Raw genomic sequence first — 22,681 nt, 5'->3', positions numbered from 1 at the left:
AAAAAAAAAAAAAAAAAAAAAAAGCCAAAAAATCAACTCCTCCCAAAAAACAGGAAATGTGACCCTTAAAAGATGATCAGGCCATGTTCTCTCTGATACGCAGATGCTAACACACAATAAATGGGGTGGGAGCATGAATAGAAATACTTTGGATTAGACAAAGGGGAATGAAGGGAAGGGAGGGGGAAAGACAGTAGAATGAATCGAACATATTTTTCCTATGTTCATATGTGAATACATAACCAGTGTAACACTACATCATGTACAATCACAAGAATGGGAAATGACACTCCATGTATGTATGATATGTCAAAATGCACTCTACTGTCATGTATAACTAACAAGAACAACAACAACAACAACAAAAATGATCGGGCCTGTAGGCTCCACATTCGTGGGTGGGATTGGTGGTAAAATGAGCTCGGCTCCTTTTTACTCTCTTTTGCCTTTCTATCTTCTACCACGGGAAAATGCAGCAAGAAGGCCCCTCCCAGGTGTCAGCAACTTAATGTTGGAGACTGGGTTCTCAGTCTTCAGAACTGTGAGAAATATGTTTCTGTTCTTTGTAAATTACTCAGTCTCAGTATTTTGTTATAGCTGCACAAATGGACTGAGACCACATCCCATCTTTCCTGCTGGGAGGTGTATTGTTCAGAGATGGGATGTGTCAAGTGTGCAACACAGCCAGACCTGGAGATAGCCTCCAGTCAAGGGGGTGTTAGAATCCTTGGGGCAGCCAGAGGCAGTGTGAGTGCACAGGGCACCTGGGGAACTGGGATGGGGGTTTAGCAGGGAGCTTCCCCCAGGAACTGTTCCTCTCAGCCAGCAATTAGACTCAATCACTGCTTTCCCCCTCGCCCCAGGGACCCATGATGTCCTTGAAACATCTGCTGTGTTTCCTCATCAGACTCGTGGCTTCTTACACAGCACCTGAGGGGGAAGAGTGTAATGTGGGGAGCCTCAGACTGGGGGCTGGTGGAGGAGGACTGTGAGGAGGAGGAAGCAAGGAGCGGTGTTAGAGTCTGTAAACAAGTCAAAATAACACCTGGCATTTTGCCAGGGGAATGTTAGAGTTTGTAAACAAGTCTGGATGGTGCCTGGCAAAATGCCAGAGGGAGTGGTTTGAGAAGTAACAAAAGCAAGCCATTAAGTGTGGAGATTCCTTATTGGTTGACTGATGTATCTAGTTTATGCTAATTAGATAAGCTGTGTGGAATGTATAAATACTGCTCCTGTCCTGCAATAAATGGCTCCTACTCCTGCTGTATCAACGTACACAAGTTATTCGTCACCCCCCGGTTATTTTGCTGCAGCCAGCCGGACTGCGGCAGAGTGGTCCCCTGGGCACAGGCAGGGTGCTCACTGCAACCTTACTCTCACCCCAGCCTTACACGCCACCCCTGGTGCTTGCTGGCCAAGCACAAATAAGTGAGCTAACACCCAGGCTAAGTGTGGGTGTGGTCCTGGACTGTGTGTGCACACATGTTGTGTGGGGGGTCAGAAGGAAGCTCCAGCTGCCCCTCACATCAGTGTGCCGTCCCCCATGAGCTGTTCTCCCCATGGAGAATTGACAGCCAGGAACCTGGGCCTTGACTAAAAGTAATTCCCTAAAAAAATTCATGAAAAATACACTAAATCTCTAGGTGGTGTGCAGAGTGTTCAGGGGTCGCTTACCTTCTGACAGCAGATTGAGAGTGGCATTGCCCACAGCAAGAATTGGATTCAGGTCCGAATAGCAATGCCGGCTTATAATATGACCCCCTAAGGACTAAGAAGAGAAAGTTACAGTTGCGTCAGTCTCTCTCAATTCTTCCACCCCATGGCTCCTGCTTATGGTCCTCTCAGTGGCTCTGAAGGGGTGAAGGGGCATCTTGGGCAGTTTGGACCTTTCCTTCCTTGCAGAGGGACTCAGCTCAGGGTGTCAGGGAGGCCCCCCCACTCTGACTCCTTTGGATGGGAAGAGGAAGTGAGGATAACTGACCCTTCCTCAGCACTGGGCATGTTTCACATGTCTACTGACATGCCTACTCACACAATAATCCTTATAACCCAGCGGGATGGAGGCTGTTATCCCTACTTTACTGGTGAAGACACTAGGGCACAGAGAAATCCTGAAACTTGACCCAGGTCCCCAGCTAGGACATGGCAACCCTGGGATTCGAACCCAAGCAGTTTGGCTTGGTGGCCAACTCTGACAGTGCAAGTAGCTGAGGCACAGCCATAGAGCTGCCAGCCTGCCTCCATACTCAGGATCTCATCCTCATGCTCATGAGCTCTGGAATAACCAGTCTTCATGTGGACCACATTAGGGGGGCAGGGGAACCCACACTGTGGACAGGATTGTCCCTTGGTTCTGCTTGGGAGACCTTACTCAGATCTGATGGAGCCTGTAGCACCTCAGAACTCGGGAGGAAAATGACCGCTCAGCCAATACAGTGCTCTCCTCCCTGCACTGTGACGGGATCCACAAGGAACTCCCAGTTGTCCCATGGTCTGAGCTAGAACATAGGTGAGGGCAGGGTATCCCTTGCCAACCTACTCCTCTATGAACACCTTCATCCTCAAGATTTTTTCCCCCCCTGAGCTGAAATATGCCTTTCTGGACTCTCAACTATGGGCTGTATTTCTACCCTTTGTGATCTATGGAATAGCACATCTGTCCCCAGTGATTTATAAATATTGGAAGGTATCTCTCATGCTCCCTTTGTCTACCCCCATCCCTTTTTGTTATGTTTCCACCCTCTCTTGCTACCATCTCTAGGGGGTCTAGTCAGAGTTCCTGACTGGGGACAGAACTTTTTAGAATCACTTGAGAGCTTTTTCAAAGGAAATGTGCCCTCCCCTGATTTCCCCATACCCCAAGGATAATAACACCATCTAGGGTATGCAGCAGAGAGAGCATGTATATTTTGAAAACCTAACCATTTTTCTTTTCCATTCTTCTGATCAATATTCTCCACTTGTGGTTTGCATATTCCAGAGAAGCCTATCCTCCTTGGTGCTTCTATTAATGCAACCTGAGAATAAGTTAGGTTCTTTGACAGGCTTGCCATTGAAAGTAACAAAATCATGACATGCTTTTTCTCATCTGTTAAATTTGACTTATAGCTCATTTCTGGATATTTTATTAAATAATACTTGTTAATTTTAAATATTGATTTACTTACTAATCTGCCGAGACCTTTTGGCATACTGATTCTGCCAACACGTATTCTGACATTTCAGTGAGGTTTAGAAAGAGGCGAGGTGTGCTCAGTGATTGAAAGCAGGGAACATACCGCCATATTCCGGATTTGCTGGCCTGCCAGACTCCGCAGGTGCTTCAGAAGGGCCTGGTATGTCTGAGTTTTCTCCTCTGGGAGTTCAGAGATGCTCTCAGCCAAGATGTCCTTCACCTGGGCCAGGCTGCAGGCAGCACCAATGGTTAGTCCTGGAAAATGAATTGGTTTTGTGTGACATGGAAGAAGCAATAGAATTGTAATCCTGGTACCAGGGTCTTAGCATTCGGCCATTACAGCTGGCTCCATGGAGGGTCAGCGGGAACTCAAAAAGGGCACCAACATTCACTCCCACATCAATTGAATTGGAGTCTCTGGGCATGGGGACTTTTTTTTGGAGGGTAAGGGTTACTGGGGATTGAATTTAGGGGCACTTGACCACTGAGCCACATCCCCAGCCCTATTTTGTATTTTATTTAGAGACAGGGTCTCACTGAATAGCTTAGTGCCTCTCTTTTTGCTGACGCTGGCTTTGGCAATCCTCCTGCCTCAGCTTCCTGAGCTGCTGGGATTACAGGCATGTGCTACCATGCCTGAATGGGCATGGGGATTTTTAAAAGGCTCCCTAGGTGACCTCCAGTGCAACCAGGGCTGGGAAACCCTGGATCACACCCTTTTCTTGACAGATATGAGGAAATAGAGGTTAGAGAGAAGGGATGCCAGAGACGACACTCAGCAGTAGCTCCTACGAGAACTTTCCATGACTCCCTTCTAACAGATCATGGTGAAGCTGTGCAAGTTGCTGTGTGATTAAGAGGTACATCTAATGGCATTAACACTGGCAAAGGTTGCAGAATGGAGGAGCCCTTGCTCAATGGCCATGGCCATTTGCTGGGCATTTACCAAAAGCAGGGCTTACATTGGAGATAGGCATCTTCTGTAGCTCAGAAGCATCTCTCAAGAGCCTGAGAGCCATTCTCAGGAATGTAACTATCAAAAGGATAGGACCTCTGCCTCCAAGACTCCATGGGGGAACAAAGCCTTAATATGGATAATTACCAGCCAACAAACTCAGCTGGCCGAGTCTCTTTCACACTAACCAACCCATTGTGTGTTTTCCTCCTTTGACTCCAAGTCCCTGTGCTCCTCTCCTAGTTATTGGCTTTAGTTAGCTTTAAAACTCACACAGTGGAGTTCTATGTTGAGCCTCTCCTTGCCTTGCTTATAGATAACACCTCTGACATATGGGTCCTGATGACAATGGGTCCTGGTGACAATGGTTGCTGGGGCTCCTTTTCAGGGACCTTCAGGCTGCTTTTGTTGAAACCACAAAAGCTTCACTTGGGTCTGTGTAGATGCCCAATGAGTGACCTGTTGATCTCAGAAGGCTGGAAGCTCCACCCTCAGATCATGCTAATGCTGCCATTTTCTGAACACACAGCTCATGAGGAACCATGAGGTTTGACTATGCATGTGGGGACCACTGATCACTTCACCTCCAATCACCTCTCCCCACACCTTAAATCACCCTGCTTCTTTATCTCATTATATCTTTAAACCTGTCCTCAGGGAGGTGAATTGGAAACTTGAGTCTCCCACGACATGCTTGGTTGCCTTGTGAGTAAGCTCTAAGACTTTTGAAAAACTCATTATAATAGTGATTGGCATACTGTGTATGTGTGTGTGTGGGGGTGTTGGGGGGACAGGCAAAATGGGCCTGGCTCTATGACATTCAATTCCCAAGGTCATTGTCTAAAATCAATGATGCTTTGACTTCAGATTTTGTCCCTCTACAGGTACCTGATGCTCAAAATCTTTGATAATGAGCTCTGTGAGAGGCACCAGCGAGGCCCCATGAACACAGCTTAAGCAAACAGCTGCCCTAGGCTTTAGGTTGGGTGGTGTTGGGTGTGGAGAAGGTGGGGCTCCCTGGGGAGGGGACAGGGAAGCAATGGGACAGCATCCAACAGAACTGAATGGGCTACTTGCTAACTGTCCAGGAAGTAATTCAATATTTGATAACTGTTGCCACAGGATTAGTAGGATATTAGTTACAAACTGCAGGGTTTCTCTTCATTTGGGATAAGGGACTCAAATCAAGGCTCATTATATGCATATATGAATATTCAACAAAAAATCTCCTACTATGTGTAATGATAGCGTACCAATAAAAAAAGAAAATCTGATATATATATATATATATATATATATATATATATATATATATATATATATNTATATATATATATATATTGAAGCGGTCACCCAAGCCTTCAGGAGATGACTTAGCCAACCTTTTTAAAATGAATCCTTCATTCCCCTGGGATTTGCAGCATGAAACCCTAGACATCACTGGTGGGGTTGACACCACTGGCAGGATTGGGAAGTATTAATCTGTTTTTGTCAGGTTTCAGGTTGGGCTTGGATTTTTATCTTGATTAATCTTTGGGTACATCTCAACCTTCCACATAGCTCTGTTTTACCAATATTAAAAATGTCCCGGGCACGCCCTTTCCTCTACCTCTGCCAACATCTACCCACAGCACCCCCATTGCCTCACTAATCTGAGCTAATGCAATCAATTAGGGAGACCACCAGCTGCTCCTTAATATCCTTATTCTAAGTGATTCTTGCCTAAAAGTAGCTGAATTATCCCTCCTCCCTGGAATGTCTCAGCCTGGGGTCTCTGCCCTCTTCCTGCTTCTGCATCTCATGGATCTGTTCCCACCCAGACACATCAGTGATGGTCTGTGTCTCCTTGTCACCACAGGTTCTGCTGGGGGCTGATTTTTAACTTCTGCAAAAACCCTGGCCTTATCTTTGCAGGATCTCAGGAAAACTATGTTTGCTTCCAGTCATATAATTCCGTCTCCTCAAAGAGAAGACTTGAGCTTTCTTAGTATGGAAACAAACATGCAAAATGTTTTGTTGGTGTTATTAAGGTCCGAGGCTTCATGCAGACCAGCATCACCACCTCTATTTTGACATAAGTAGAAATTGGCAGTCCAGCCTCAGGAGGAAGTGAAAGGCCAGCTGTCTGTCCTATCTTCAGAGTTCTAAAAATATTTTAAGCTCAGTTTGAGGCCAGATCATCCATTTGAGGGCTTTTGCTTGGCTGTCTCCACTGCCGACATGGCCGCATCTCTGTGGGAGAGGCTCTCCTGTTCTCTATAGTTGTGTTTATATTTGACTCCCTCTCTAGTCACAGAACCTAGCTTGCATTCTAATGGAGTTGAACAGGGCTTAGTCTTTGATTCTCAGAAAGGGGGCTTCACTTGAACTCCACCCATCTCAGAGTCCATGGGCCTGTGCAGTGGTTTCTTGGAGCACTTAATAGATGAAAGATTTTCAGGGGGAAGAAAAGGACACTGAGCCAGACGTGTCTTGTATATAGATGAAAATTAAAAATTTGAATAAATATTTAAGTTAAAATAACAACAGTAACATAAATTTATTTCCTGAGGGGGGCTGTGGGAGCACATCCGGCTCCAGTTTACTCCAGAATATCTTTCATTTTCCTGGGTCATAAGAAAAGTTTGAGAAGCATGGAAATGTTCCTAGACGCCACTAGAGGGCACTCATGCTCTTTGTTGGCTTAGATTTCAGACTGGCTCAACTTCAACCTGAGACCAAACTGAGCAGTCAAAATAAATGGCCATTGAACAGGCTGTGGGGTGGGCTTGGGAGAGACAATCTGGGGACCACAGACTATCTTTATTTTTGCATCTCTTTCTACATCTATAAAATTAAGGGTTTGGATTATACTGGGGATTTTGAGTTGTAGTCCAGAGGCCCTCTTGGAACAGATTTGAGGGACTTTGGATAGGAAGGGATGGGGGAAAGTCTTCCCCTTTCTTTAAGCAGAGTGGCCTATTTCATTTACTTGTATTATTTAAGACTTGAGTATAGGGTCACAGTATTAAAGAGAAGTTTGAAAGCAGGAGAGCTAAATAATTCCTAGATGATCCAGGGCCTCCTGCCTTAACCTTCTGCTTGGACTTACTGTCTATACCCCCATCCACTCATTCTTTCATTCCTTTCCTTCTGCTCACACCAGCAATGTTACCTGAATTGTCCAAAGACTGAAGCTGGGCAAAACCCAAGAAGGGGTCCTTTCTTTTGGAAATGGATGGGGTCAGGCCAGGGAAGAACAGGCTTGCTGGTCCAGAGACCAGAGAGACCAGAGAGAGAGGATTCCTGGACAGCAGGTTCAGCTGTGGTGGCCCCCTCCCCTGCTCACGACTGGTCCCCACCAACACAGGGCGAGCTAGAGTCATTCCTAATTAAAGCTTCCAGCTCTGTCAACCTTCCTGTTGCCCAGGTTAAGAAGGTCATTATTCTACTGCATTCCATTTACATTCAAGTTCCTGACCCACTCATACATTTATATTTTCCATTAATTCATTTATCAGCTATTGACTGAGCATTTATATACATGCACAGGACTAGTAGTTCCAGAGGATGAAGAAAAGTGTAAAATAAGTTTGTTTTTTTTTGTGTGTGTTCTAAAGGGTTTGTTGTGCATCTTGAATGTGAATCTTATATGCTTTCTTCCTACTTTGCAGGTCCCTCCTCCTCTGATAGAGAGTGCCACACTAGTGGCACACTTAGGGGTGTGGTAAGTGACTAGGGGTGCTTGCCTGTAGAGTTTTCTTTGTCCCACTTGGTCTTTTGCCACTGTTCCCTCAAAATGAGTAGCAAGAGAATGCCAGACAATCTTTCTCCAATTTTTCCCCTGCATTCACCCCCTTTCCATTTGTTTTTTCTTACTATCTCCATCAAAGTCATACTGTAAATTTTTTGTCTCTGAGACCATGGAATTTTGTAGGTAAGACTCCTGTAAGTGAGCGCAAGGTCTTGAATGACATTCAGATACCTCATATTCCCTGCAAAGCTTTTGACAGTCAAGTGCATCGATGGAGATGTACTATCACAGTAGAGAAACAAAGAGGTAGAAATAGGCCAGACAATACAACCGGATGAGGAGGCTCTGAATTACTTGGCAGGTGTAAGCTTAGTACAGGAACCATTTCATTGACATCTACTAAGAAGAACGGGCACTTACCATCACTTGTTTTCATCACTACACTCAGCTCAGAAATTCTAGCAGGAGAAAGGAGAATTGGGTGGAAGTGTCCTTCAGATTTCATTGCAGGTCCTGAGGGGTGAATATATTTTAGAGGCAGGAAAGAAAAAAATATATATATTTTTTTGCATTGAAATAGTCTCACAAAAGATATGAATTTTAAAAATTGACAATAAATATGTATAGAAGTGAAGGCAATGACCATGCATCCTTGCCAAGTAAATGTACAGATGCTCTCCCAATATATGCATTTATTTATTTAGATACTCACTACATGTATATAAAAATAGAAAATAAAAGGGTGGGAAATTCTTATAACATTCTTGTACATAAGTACCAGGAGACATAAATGAGAATATTTGTAATAGCACAAGTTGGAAAACAGCTGGAACTATTTCAACAGATGTCCTTCAGTAATAGAATGGAGGGGCAAATTGTTCCATGTTCATACAATACAGCACAGCTAATGCAACAATAGGGGTGAATTTTAGGTCAAGAACATTGAATGAATAAAGCAAATTGCAAAAGAATAATAGTGTTGGGCTATTGGTGTGAAGTTTGGAAATATGCAAAACTAAATGACATTGTTTACAGATTCAAATATGCATGGTAAAATCATAAAAACAAGGAAAATATTGACCGACATGCCATGTAGACAAAGGACTGCCTTCAAGAAGGGAAGGAAAGGAAGGAATGTGGTTAGGCACATGGGAACCTTCAAGTTCTTGGTAAATTCAAATTCTTAACCATGGGTGTGGGTGGTCCCTGGGTGTACAATGTATTGTTAATATATTCATGAATATTTTTATAAAATTGTACAATGTCTACTCAATATTTAACAAAAACAAAGCAAGATTGGATAAAGAAGAGTAAAATGGAGTTTTACTCAGGCATAAAGAAGAATGAAATTATGTCATTGGCTGGTCAATGGATGGAACTGGAGAACATCATGCTGAGTGAAATAAACCAGACTCAGAAAGTCAAGGGTTGAATGTTTTCTTTCCCATGCAGAAGGTAGAGAGAAGTAAGGAACAAAAAAGGGGGGATCTGGGGCTGGGTGGTGGCTCCGTGGTAGAGCACTTGCTCAGCATGTGTGAGGCACTGGGCTCCATTCTTAGCACCACATAGAAATGAATAAAATAAAGGTCCATTGACAACTAAAAAATATTTTTTAAAAAAGGGGGGATCTGAAAACAGAAGGGAGAACAGTGGAGTGGAGGAAGGGGGATGAGGGGGAGGGAGAAGGGATGGGAGAGGGGAGGAACAGCAGAATGAAAATTAACCAAACTATGTCATGTGCAGGTAAGAACATATCACACTGACTTTACTCTTATGTATAACTGTATTGCACCCATTAAAAATAGACTGAAATTAAAAACTAAAAATATAATGCAATAATAGCACAAAGACTGGGGAGAGAGGAATTGAAAATATGTAATTGTAAGGTTCTTAAATTGTTATTTACATGAGGTGAAATAATATTATTTGAAGGTAGGCTTAATAAAAGATGTTTAAAAAAGGATAGATAAATTAAATGATTTTTTAAAACCCTGCTATTTCTTACACCCTCCCTCATGGAGTCGCCTTGTATACTATCAGGGCATGTGTACCTCCAACTTTGGAGACCACTGGTTTTATTATACAGAATAAGATTTTTTATTCCTAAAACACGGAGTAAGAACAGAGTAATAGACCAGCAGGTTCAGTTCAGTCCTGATGGTGGGATGAGACCCACTGCAGCCACTCACCCAGTGAGGTATTGCCCAGGACCAGAGGGGCTTCTGGGTGTTTCGATTTCAGCTCCAGGAGATCCTGGAGGGTCCCGGGGGAGATCCAGGTAACTCGCTCTCCATAGAAGGTCAAGGTTCCCTTTTCTGGGTTCTCGGCCATCCTCTAAGGGCAAATGCAACTGTGTGTGCTTGTGTGCACACCAGTCCTCCTGGGTTATAACAAGGATCCAGGTGGAACAGAAAGATTTTGGGGGTTCTGGGCTCCACTTGCCCAGAAAGATGCTCACTACACCTATTGGCTAAACTCAAATTCCTGTAATTAGATTTTTTTTGGCGGGGGGAGGGGAGGCAAGTGACAATATAAGCTGGTACCTGTCATTGACCACTCAGAGTGGATTAATTTAGCATAATTCAGTCTTATGGTCTTAAAAATCACAACTACACCAATGCTTCTAAATTAACATCTTTATTTTGGACTTTGCCTCTGAAATCCAAACTCAATTCTGAATGAGCACTAATGTAACAAACCTCTCAAACTTAACCTGTCTCAAGCAGAGCTCCTGCCAGCCAATCCCTTTCTAAGCACCTGATAAGAACCCCCCCAAAGGAAAAATAACCCGTTTCTCTAAAGTTTTTCCCTTGCTGTAAATTGCTGTACTCTCTCAGCTGCCCAAAGCTCTGGGGTCAGCCTTTCTATCTCTCTCTCTCTCTCACACCCACATCACATCCATCAACAAGCTGGTTAGGTTTTCTTGCAAAATGATTCTGAATCCACTCATTTTTCACTGCTTCCTCTGGCAGCGTGTCCCAACCACCACCCCTCAAGAAGACATTAGTCCCTGCTGGGCTCTTTGCAGACTACTCTGAACACAGCAGCTGGGATGATCCCATTGCAACATCTGCAGGGGCATGTCCCTCCTCTGTCAGGCCTTCCTAATAGCTCCTTGTCTTTTGCAGAGTAAAAGCCAAGTGGCATTCAGTCCAGCAGAGGCTGCCCCTTGCTTACTTGACTCCAGCCCTGCCAGCCTCCACTCTGTCCCTTGACCAGGCCAGCTGTTCTCTCACCCTTGGGGACTTTGCACTTGCTGTTCCCACAGCCTGGATGGCTCTTGCCCCGCACATCTTTGTACATCTTTGCACATGTTTGGGTCCCTCACTTCCTCCCAGACTTTCTTCCTATGGTACCTTCTCGGAGAAGTCTTCTCTGGCAACTATCTGCATCCTATTCTTCTGTTTAATTTTATTTTTCTCCTTCACGCTTCTTACAGGTTGACACATTGTATTTCCTATCTATTGTTTTGCTTATTGTCTGTCTTTCTTACCAGACTGCAAGCTCTCTTGGGCGGAGCTTTTAACAAAACAAGCTTGGTTTCCTGCTTCATGCCAGTACCTAGAACAGTGCTGGCTTGTTGCTAAATAGACAAAGATTTTTGAATGAATGAATGAACACCTTCAGAAAAAGGTGTTTTACAGAATCAGACACAGAATGCTTGGGAATGAAGATTGTGTTTTGACAGAGGGGAGGGTAAGGAATAGGGGTGCTTTTAGGGGTCAACACACTGGAGTGGTCAGCAAAACCAAGTAGGATCTTACAATGCTTTATCACCTGGACAGTTGACAGGGACATATTCCAGATAACAATGATGAAAGCAATGGTGTAATCTTTTTTTAACAAAACCTCAGATGGGTCTTCAGGGAACATTCAGGGCGGGGGGTTGGCTCAGGGGTGGTGAGCTGGGGAGGGAACAGGCATCTCCATCCTATCAACCACTTCCACAGTTTGACAGTGTCACGGGAAGGAAATGGGTGCATTTATAAAACTGAGTTCATAACTGGTTATATTTAAACAAGCACATAAAACACCCAACTCATCTTACCAAGAGTTCTGGGGGAAATATGAGCTCCTGGGTTGGGTCCAACGGCTGGAACTCCTCTTTCGCAAATAACTCTGTGCAAATCTTTATAGAAGGAAGAAGCAGATGGCCCTGTCAGCCCCACTCAATTGGCAACAGTGCTGTAGTTCTTTACAGGAATTAGGCAAGATTAACTAGTACTAATTCACCTACTCTCCTTATGGTTCAAACTAAATAACTTAAATAAGAATCTTGTAAGAGAGATACAGATTTTCCAGTAGCATGATATTAGAGAAAAGAGTATTCTATGAATTCCTCCAAAAAGTACTCTGGGAAATGCTAAGGCATTGAGTGAAAAATTATCAGACATTAAATAAGTTTGAGCAGTCCTCTACATTGTACTACTATCTTTCCCCAGGCCAAGTCAGGATTCAAAATGCTAAAAGCTCTGAGAAGTCCTGTATTTAGCATGCACATACACTCACTCACGGAGTCTGACTTTCATAATAATAGTTAATATTTATTGAGTGCTTTTTTCCTTCCTGTACTGGGGATTGAACCCAGGGCCTCATGCATGCTGGGCAAGTGCTTTACCACTGAGCTACACCCCCAACCCAAGTGTTTTTACATGTATTAATAATTTATTCAATTCTCATGATAATTGTATAAAGGAAATCAATGATCATCTCAATTTTACACTTAAGGAAACCAAAGCATAGTGAACCATCTCCTGAACTGTCATCCTGCCTGACTCAGAGCTGCTTTAGCTTTGGAAAACACTTGTTGCCAGAAAACTTTCCTAAAGAAGTAAGGAAAATTGGGAGAGAACCTTGGGATGCAGGGGTGGCAGCAGGTGCCATGGGGAGGGTACTTAGTTGAGGGATGCATACAGGTCTAGTTGACTCTCAGCTCCACTCTCTGACCTTTCCATTGGAAGGTACTTAACCTTTCTAAAGATTAAGGGGGAAGTAATGCTTATTTTGAAGGGTAATTGTGATGATTAGGTGAAATGGTCTGACATTTGTCCAACCCCCGTGCCCTTTTTTTTTTTATGTCTCTGAGGTCTTCCCAGCTTCCAGGAGGAATATTTTCCTTATAAAGGTTCTTTGTAGGGCAACAGATTGAGGCATTATGGGCCAATATCAGAATGACTAGTTTTTATGTTAGATTAAATATGGGCAGTACTTGGCAGGTGATGATGGGGTGTATCTCTAAAACTTAGAAATGAGAGTATGCCTGAGAATGAAAATGTCAGATAAGCATAATGATTCAAGGCTGAGAAATGAAGAGTTCCCCTAAACAGGTTCTAGGCCAAGACTTGCCCAAACAGAAGATGTTAAGAGAGCTTAAAGAGGATTTGGGGTTGCAGGGCAGATATCTGGCCAGGTAGAATGGAACAGGGGTCTTTCAGAACAGTACCTGTTAAGATGGTGCAACTGCTCTGTGTCCTTGCTTGGCACACAGCCTTTGCAATATAATTTGGTTTCCCATACAAGATTTCCTGTAGAAAAAGGACTTATGTGGTGGCTCCGGCTGTGGCTCAGTGGTAGAGAGCTTGCCTAGCATGTGTGAGGCACTGGGTTCGTTCCCCAGAACCACATAAAAGAACTAAACAAAATAAAGGTATTGTGTCCATCTACAACTAAAAGTACTAAAAAAAAAAAAGAAAAAGAAAAAGGACTTGTGGTTCACTGATCTCAAGACCCAATTTATAATCGTGTTTTTCTTTATGAACAAATATTGGAGCACATTCCAGTTTAAATATCATATTCTTTTAAGTTTGGTTAATGTAAATCAGGTGGTCTCTAGAGACCAATCATTGCCCAAATTGAATTCTCAAGAAATTGAGATTGACTTTAGAAAGTATTAAGTGCACCAAAGTACTGATCCTCTGGGTAGTAGTCATGGGGGATGCAGCCCACATCCATTGGGAAACATCCTCTGTTCCATTGCACTTTCTTTTCTTTTCTTTTTTTTTTTTTAAGAGAGAGAGAGAGAGAGAGAGAGAGAGAGAGAATTTAAATTTTTTTTTTTTTTTTTTTTTTTTTAGTTTTCGGCCGACACAACATCTTTGTTTGTATGTGGTGCTGAGGATGGAACCCGGGCCACATGCATGCCAGGTGAGCGCGCTACCGCTTGAGCCACATCCCCAGCCCCCATTGCACACTTTCTTTAGACCAATAAGTGACAGAGGCAAACATGGAGAAAAGGTAGGTTTGAAGGGCAGAGATGGAGGAGGGGATAATAGGCACAGTGTTGGCTAAGACTTGCTCTGGACTCTCAGGTTTCCTTGTATAACAGGAGCCAGTTCTCTATTTTATTCTGCATTTCAACTTCTCCAAGTAATTCCTTTGAGAACTTGGCAGTGGCTCCTTTTTGGAAATGAGTATCTCTTGAAGAAAAGCCAGAGGCTGGAATGTTTAGGGCTGGATGTCCTAGGCATGAGGGCCATTAACTTGTCACGTGACTTTGGAGGGCTCTCAGACTTCCTGAGGTTGCTGTGCCCTCTTTGAAGAGGAGGAGGCACAGTGACAGAGTACAGACTCCGTGTGAGCAGGGGCAGCTTCCAAAATCCATTCCCACCTGAAGATCCACCCTCAGGAGGGGTGGATGTTTTTTTTCTGTTGTGCACGTAGTTTTTCTTTTAGTCTTTTAGGCTTTGAGGGGAAAATCGGAGTCTTTGCTTCAGATGGCCACTTTACCCACTTCCAAATGCAAAGTGCCATGTTTGAGCATACACTTGGGACAGTTCTAAGTAAAGCAGAGAGTGACCATTGAAACTAGCAAGTCCAGTTTCAAAACTTGACCAGGCACTACTCACAGCCAGAGACCTAAACTAACAAAGACACTCACATCACTTTTCCTGTCCAGTGAGGAGGAGTGGTTTTCTCTCTGGTCCTTGCAGCATTTTCCTGTTCCTTTCTGATGACAGTCAGCTGACTCCTAAGAAGTAGGATGCCTTATATTAAACACTTTTTATATTTTTTAAATAGGTAAGTATATATGTGTCCTGAAGGATTTGGCAGTTTTCACTTTTTAACACTGTTGGTAGTTTCTATTGGAACAGGGATAATCATAAGGCCTTTCTTCTTTTGCTGTATTTCTCTATTTATATAAGATGATATACATAGAATATATATATATGAATATATATATAGTATATAAAAGATATATGCTAATATAAAATGACACAGATACACCAAAGTATAAAAGAGACTATCATCACACTATTCTATTGATATTTGACATAAAATACATATATACTACATTTATATATTATATGTTTACATACTACATAGTATATGAACATTTTTGTACAGATTGTGTATATCTATGAATTTTTAAGATTAATTATTAGAAGTAAAATTAATTTATAAAATGTTTTTTGACAATAGCAATATACTCTATACAATATTCAACAACATTGTTCATTATAATCATATTTCATATAAGGTACTTAAGAAAAATTTGAAAGAAGCAAAAGAAGAAATCAGCTCTCCCAGTCATTTGGGCTATACATGGGTTGACTGGGAATGAGTTGATAATGAATTTTAAAGCAGGTTTTCATTTGAATCTCTTTCATTTCCAAACTTACCTCTACTATATTCTTCCTTTCTCCTAAGTGTCTATTAAAATACCTGTTCCCTGACACTTCAGCAGTTGTCTAACTCTGCCCAACTGTCTGAAGCTGCCATCTTACTAATTCTGTTCAAGAAACTGAAATAGCTGGGCCAAGAATGTAAAAAGCTTCCTTTTCTACTGAAATCTCTGAGAGCTGCCAGGATGGACCTTGAGTCAACAATAATGGAAAGAAGCCCGTGTTCCCTTGGCCCAGGAGATATCAACCTTTTACAATCCTTCTGGGGCTGGGTTGCTGTCGCCCCTTAAAGTCCCATGGGACATGTTGGCTGTAGGGTGAGTGTCTGACCACATTTTACCTTATCCCCAGAATCAGTTTGTCTGGAAAGGTGAATAACACCACATCCATAGGGAAAGGGCTTTCCTCTAACTTTCTTTCTTTGTATTTCACAAGAGCTTTTCCATTTATACCAGCAATTTGTTGGGTTCATGGCTATTCCCTATTTTACTTCTTAGCTTGTTAACTTTGGCTTCCCCAATGTGGTAATAGAAGTCTGGGACACACGGACCTGGAACATCTGTCTGACTTTGTGGTTAAGTTGGACATACTTGCTTGTCCACCTCTAGGCTCACCTCTATTATTTGTGGAGTTGAGAAAAGAATACAAATGGTGGCCCCAGCCTATAGCCTGCTCCCTTTCTCTTTCAGCCCTGGCTCTGTTCTCCACTATGAGGGGCCTCACCCATGTGAACACTCCCACCAGAGTCTCCAAGTTCTGTCCACTCCCTTTGACCTAGGGTGCAGGGTGTAGATGCTGGCTGTTATGATCCACCCTTGAGTATATCAGGAAAGGGGCTTATATTGCCCTAAAAGTGGAGTCAAAACTATACATGCAGAATGACTTAGAAAAGGAGTGAAGATACAGGTAGGCATGTCACTTGACCCCATTGACTCCTGAGAATGGCTGGAGAAAGATCAGAGGGGGGCCTTCTAAACTGTGGGGTCCCCTTTGCTTGGATCTAAGAACTTTGTTGCCCATATCCATTTTACCCTCAGTAGAGGGTCATCAGATGTGTCTGTCTGGTATCCCTGTCAAATGCTAGTTCATAGTGTCAACAACATTATCAAAAACAGTAGTAACTATTTCTTAAACTTTACTCACTGCCAAGGAAGACTCACTTGGTTTTCAGAATAGCCCATTGAAGTTCCCCCATTTTGTAGAGGAAGCTCCCTGTGCTGTTGCACTTGGAGTGAATTTTGGATTCCACTCTACTTATTCAACTTTTTTTTTTTTCAATCTGTTCACACCTTCCCAGCTGGTTAGATTCTGGAATAAACCTTACCTCACCACAGCAAACTTTATTCCCTTGTGTGTCTACTTGGGTTTGCTGAAGCCCTCTTGCTTGTCCTATCTAGATACTTTGCTAACTGATAAATAATATCTGGATGTCTGGTTAGATCATTTGACTTTTGTCTGTGGTTTTGGACAACATCAAAGGTGGTACAGAACTTACCCAATCCCCAGGAAATAGCTTAAACTCCAGTTTAAGTTAGTTGGAGCTAACTTACTTTGTCTCCCTTATAGACTTTTGAGATGGTCTTGGAAAACTAATTCCTGTGTCCCTGTCATTCTTGCTCTGTAGAGCCACCTACTCACCATGCAGAAAGTCTTGCCACTCTCAAGAATTGACCGATACCCAGTGCAGCGGCAGAGATTACCTAATAGGAGGAGAAGCATGACTGTCAGGAGGACTTATATTTACTGGCTTTTTGTGAAATTTTAAATAGATCTAGATACTTATTTATTTATTTATTTTTTTTTTTTGCTGATGCTAAGGATTGAACTCAGGGCCCATGCAAGCACTCTACCACTGAGCTCCATCTCCATCTCCATTGTGTATTTATTGACAACAACTATATTTCAGACTGTAAGATATTGGTGATCCTAAAACAGAAACTATAAATAATTCCCAAGGCACAATATGAGAAAAGTATCATGCCTCGGGCAGTTTGTCATTGGTCTCCTCAGAGACTTTAAGGTCAGGCAACAGAATTTCTTGAAAGCAGTTGTTAAAAATACAGATCCCTGTCTCTGTTCAGATTCTCTAGAATCAGAATGTCTTGGGGGTGGGCCCAGGAATATGCATTTAAGAGGTTTGCAGTACATTCTATTGCATGGAAAAGCTTGCAAACCTCAGGTTTCCAAGGATATAGGGAGTGGAGGTAAAGGAGGGTCAGTGTGGACTAGAGCTCATCTGGGGATACGTTGCTAAGAAGCTCAGGCTTCAAAGATGAGCAAGCTATGGATTGGTGTGGAGCAGTCTGAATCCTCAGAGCAACATGAGCAAGGTACAGAGGAGGAAATGTATAGAGGCAGAGAGGAGAAAGGACTAAAGGGAGTCACACGGAGGAGAAGGAAGCCTTAGGTAACGGGACCAGTTGCTAGGGTTCTCTGAATGCCAGGTGAGGGAGATTGGGCTTGGCCATGCTTTAAACTGAGAATCTGCTGAAGGACCATACTAGGAGAGGGACTCAAGGAAGGTGGGGATTCTACATGACTTAAACTGATATTCTGCATTGGAGCAGAGAGAAAAAGAGAGGACATGAGAGAGGAGGAATTTCATCAGCAGCTGGCTGAATACAGGTGTGTGCTTGCTTGAGGGTCCTCAATTAAGAATCTGTGTGTCTGACAGACGACTTGTTGAGGGACCGTTGACACCTGAAGATGAAGTTTACTGATCCCATAAAAAAGACAGATTGATGAACTCCTCTTTAGTAACTTACACCCATTACAAATTTTAAAGGATTCTCTCAATTTGTAAGAGTTCTCTTGAGGGTTGAATTGCGTCGCTCAGAAAGATGTGTTGAAATTCTAACTTGTAAAACCTGCGGCTATGACCTCATTTTGAATAGGATCTCTGTAGATGTAACTGAATTAAGATGAGGTTATACTTGATTATGGAAGGCCCTACGAATTGGTGTCCTTGTTAAAAAAAAAGGGGGGGTGGATTTGGATGTACAGACACAGGAAAAGTCCATGTGAAGATGGAGTCACAGATTAAAGTGATGCATCTACAAGCCAAATAAATAAATAAATAAAATGCCAGGGGCTATTGTCAAACACCAGAAGCTAGGAAGAGGCAAGGAATGGCCCTCCTTACAGCCAACCTGTTTGTGGTGCTTTGTTAGGGCAGCCCCAGTACTAACACAGGCCCTTAATGAAGGCAGCCACACAAATCACTGGACAGATAAGTGGTGTGGTCCATATGCTGTGCATTAGTGCTTTGCAGAACATACATGTATATACTGTGATAAGCAGGGAACTGCTTAGTATCTTTCTCTGCTCTTGGGTGAATTGTAGCTACTTTAGAAATGACCTATGTGGAGGTCTTAGTAGGGCAGGAATAATGTGGAAGGTGGCTTATAACATCCTGAAGAAAACTTCTCACCTGGCTGTGGGTAGCTGGTGGTTTTCCCCTGTGTCAGACCTACCTCCCAGGGCCTCCATGAGCTGCTCCTCTGAGGGGTGCAGGTGATTCCTGAGCAGTGCATACATAGACATCACCATCCCAGGAGTGCAGAATCCACACTGGGTGCCATGGCTCTTGGCAATTCTTTCCTGGAAGGACATAAGCATGGGTACAGGCATACTTTCCTGCTGTGATCAACTCTTACCAAGGTATGAGAGGTGGAACCCTCCCTCTGAGCAAATGTACCCCAGCCCTTTTGTTAGGGTCTGTGTGTCCCTTTTCCTAGGAGGCTTCAGGAGGAAGTGACTCAGAAGCCATAGACTATCATTTTAGGCACTTCTCAAAGTCAAGTGCTCAATCCTTCAAGTTGAGATACTGTGCACCTTCAACTCCCAGAGAAGAACTCTTCAGGCATCAATAATTATAATGAGTGTGCATAAATTTCAAAAATAGTTTCTTGAACACTCCATCAAGGAGATTGACTAGGAGGCTACCTCTTCTTGATTAATTTGAATACTATCTACTGTCAATCTCATTTTCCTTTCTTCTTTGAATTCTTCTGTGTTGGCTCAGATGAAATTATACTTTTAAGGATTTTGGTCTGTGTTCAAGATCCTTGTTACTTAAAGGGTGGTTTGTGGTCCCACAGTATTGGTTTCCTCTGTGAGCTGGTAGGAAGTGCAGAACTCGGGGTCCCTGCTCCCAACCTCCTGACTCAGGATCTGCATCTTGAACAACCTCCCAGGTGATGTTTAGGAACAGTAAATTTGGGAAGCCCTGTTCTAGATTTCAGGATGCAGTGTTATCCTAGGATTGGGGTTTATGGACCTGATGTGAGCATCTTGCCTAATCTAGTAGATTCTAATAGACTCTTTTGGATTCTTTACCTTTGCTTATCTTGGAAATGATTCTCATGTGGTTAAACTCAGAGATCCTTGGGGCTCCTTCTGCCTCGAATGATTCAGTTGATCTGGTCTTGTGACTCCCTGAACCTCTAGGACACTGACAGAGGAACTGATGTGTTCTCTGCCAATGCATGTCATTACTCTTGGATCCAAAATCTTTGTTCTGGCTTTAGGTTAGGATTTGGGCAAATGATTGTACTCCTAATCTAGAAAAGTTATTTTTAGACCCTACTCATTCCCAATTCTGATTGTACTCCTGAGACCTCTATGTCACATGGAACAATATTGAATTTTATCCTCTTATTTACAGAGGTATTTATTCTACACATAATAGCCAGTGTGTAGTATGTATTCTAGTTCATAGTCCAATAGGCATTAATTGGTATTTTGATGATCCTGCTTATCATTCAGGTAGAAAAAGTAATGAGAAGAATGACCATCTAATAGAATATAGATGTATTTCCAGCTTTCTTTTAAATCAAGGGACAGATGTTGTTACCTTGATCAACGCACATCCCAATCTTCTACTTACTTGATTGTAATCTAGAATCAGTACAGTTAAGAAACATTTGGTAAAGCAATAAAGTTAAGGAGTGTGAAATTTCAGATGAATGTTTACCTGCACGGGGTGAAGCCTGGTTTTGATGCTTCCAATGCCTTCCACGGTGGTGACAGCGGCTCCATACAGAGAGCAGATGGGCACCAGGCATGCAATGACGGAGAAGTGTCTTTGTATGAGAAACACAAGAAGAAAAAAAAAAAACAGTCCTGCCTCATGGGGAAACTGGAGCCAGAAGGGCAGCAGAAAACCTCCAAAGCCCATCAATCAGCTCTGACAGGCTGGGGAACTGGAGAGGTGACAGCAAGGAGAAGTTAGAGTCAGTCCTCTCTTTGCCTCTGTGCTATCTGCAAGGATTGAGGATCCTTAAGGTGGAGATGGGCATTCTGAACTTCAGAAAAACTTCCTAGGCCTAGAATGGACTCACCTGGGAACAACAGGAATGGACTAAGGTCTCTAGGAGAGTGATTGAACTTCAACAGATATCCATTGAGACACTGACCTCATTAAAAGCAAAGGCAAGCAAAAGATATGGGTCTTTTACCCACAGCTACACATTTGGGTATTCTTTTGCTTGTTAATTTAAATGATATTGAATGACCTGTGTTCTAAACCATCTCTTAATTTCTTGGGCCAATGGGATTTGGAAAAAGCCCAAGTTCTATAATGTTGCCCAGATACCTGTTCTACAGGGTTGGGGCATCCCAAAAGTAGAAAGAGAACTAGCTTCAGGTTTCCTGGGTTCAAGTTCTACCCTGAACAAGTTACTTAATTTTTTTGAGTCTCAATTTCCTCATCTGTTAAATATGTTGTTGGCCTAAGGTGGGGTTTATTAACCTAGGGCACGTAGATGAGCCTTGGGAGGTTTATGATCTTCCTGAAATGATACGTAAAATGTAATTAGCTTATGCATTATCTGAGTAGATGCCTCCCAACATTTATGGGATTTCTCAGAGGGGTCTGAGATACAGAGATAGCAAAAATCCAAAAATCTTTCTTAGTTGCGAGATTAGAACACAAGCCAGGCAGATAAACAAAGCCCTCCTCTGGCTTCTGAGTGTCTGGTGGGTACCTTATCTTCTTGGATACTGGATCGTGCTTAGACACCATCACCGTGCAGGCTCCACAGCTTCCTGTCCCACAGGCATATTTGGTTCCTGTGAGGCCTACTGGAGGTCGGGGTGGTCAAGGAAAAGTTGCCAAGGGGAACATTTTGCATCTAGCATAGCTAGCTGCTTCCCTAGGGTGTCGCTAAAGGTCTTTGTGGGGTGAGCTGCAGGTCTCTGAAGTCATGTTCTTACTTCTAGGTCTTATTAAAGGCCACTCCATACCTTATTAGCTGTGTGACATGGGCCATACTTAATTTTTTTCTTGCCTGTTTTCTAATTTACACAGAAGGAGGCATAATATCTACTTTATTGTCACAGGTTTATTATAAGCATCTCATGGGATAATGATGTAAAAACTTTGAAAAATCCTATTTCATTATACGGTATTCTTGTATGTCTTCCTCTGAGCTGTAATCATGTAATTGGAAGAGAAGAACTTTATTTTTAGTAAATGTATTATGAGTTTTGCTCAGTAACTTGTATTGTATTTGAAAATAAGGAATCTTCAGAGGAAACTCCTGTCTTTACTTTATGATTTTTTCCTTGAGCATCCCTGGATTGGTCCAGGTCCAATCCCAAATCTAGGCTCAGCCTCATTCATCCTTTTCCCTGTGATCTGTTTCACACAATTTATGGAACTGGATGTAATCGACTAGACTGGCTAAAAACACTTCAGAATCACTGACTCTTTATTGCTATTATCTATTTTTTCCTAACGATAGGGCTTATTCATCTGAATTAAAACATAGCCTCAAATGCTTAACCAGAGATGTCACACAAATAAATACAGTGGCAAGGGTGTGACTGGAGAGCCTGAACTCAAAGGGAATTAGGCACAGTCCCTACTGAGTTCTAAGCAAGACTACTGACACGCAGGACTGGCCAGTTTCCCAGTCACAATGAGAAGCTGAAAAATCTTGATTTTGTTTTTTAAACATGGAATTTCCTAATTTTCAAACATTGATAACTAATTATAAACCATGTGAGCTTGTGGGCTTATAAACAATATTGTAGAGGCCAATTTCATCAATTTGAAATTTTCTATTTACTTTTATTTTTCTGGCAACTCCAAGAGATCCATTAGATTTGCCAATTAAAATATGTTGGCCATTATGAAGATCTAGATTCCAGAATATAAAATGGGGCTGGAGGAGTCTGGTGTCAGAAAGCAG

The 22,681-nt window shown here is 42.6% G+C and overlaps 1 protein-coding gene across 1 annotated transcript in view; it reads right to left on the bottom strand.

Annotated features, from left to right (window-relative positions):
• The window catches only part of LOC107138360 (aldehyde oxidase 2), an 83,765-nt gene that overhangs the window by 57,628 nt on the left and 3,456 nt on the right, over positions 1–22,681 (bottom strand). The window contains exons 3-12 of the mRNA XM_048808982.1: positions 21,473–21,569; positions 20,461–20,569; positions 18,959–19,085; positions 17,124–17,185; positions 14,741–14,830; positions 11,912–11,992; positions 10,053–10,197; positions 8,284–8,376; positions 3,279–3,430; positions 1,675–1,768 (exon numbers count right to left, since the gene is read on the bottom strand). Coding sequence (XP_048664939.1) covers positions 1,675–1,768; positions 3,279–3,430; positions 8,284–8,376; positions 10,053–10,197; positions 11,912–11,992; positions 14,741–14,830; positions 17,124–17,185; positions 18,959–19,085; positions 20,461–20,569; positions 21,473–21,569 — 1,050 coding nt within the window. The remainder of the gene's footprint in view (positions 1–1,674; positions 1,769–3,278; positions 3,431–8,283; positions 8,377–10,052; positions 10,198–11,911; positions 11,993–14,740; positions 14,831–17,123; positions 17,186–18,958; positions 19,086–20,460; positions 20,570–21,472; positions 21,570–22,681) is intronic.

This window comes from Marmota marmota, unplaced genomic scaffold (genome assembly GCF_001458135.2).
Source record: "Marmota marmota marmota unplaced genomic scaffold, marMar, whole genome shotgun sequence".
In the NCBI taxonomy this organism is placed as follows: domain Eukaryota; kingdom Metazoa; phylum Chordata; class Mammalia; order Rodentia; family Sciuridae; genus Marmota; species Marmota marmota.
This window is presented reverse-complemented; position numbering and strand designations above follow the sequence as displayed.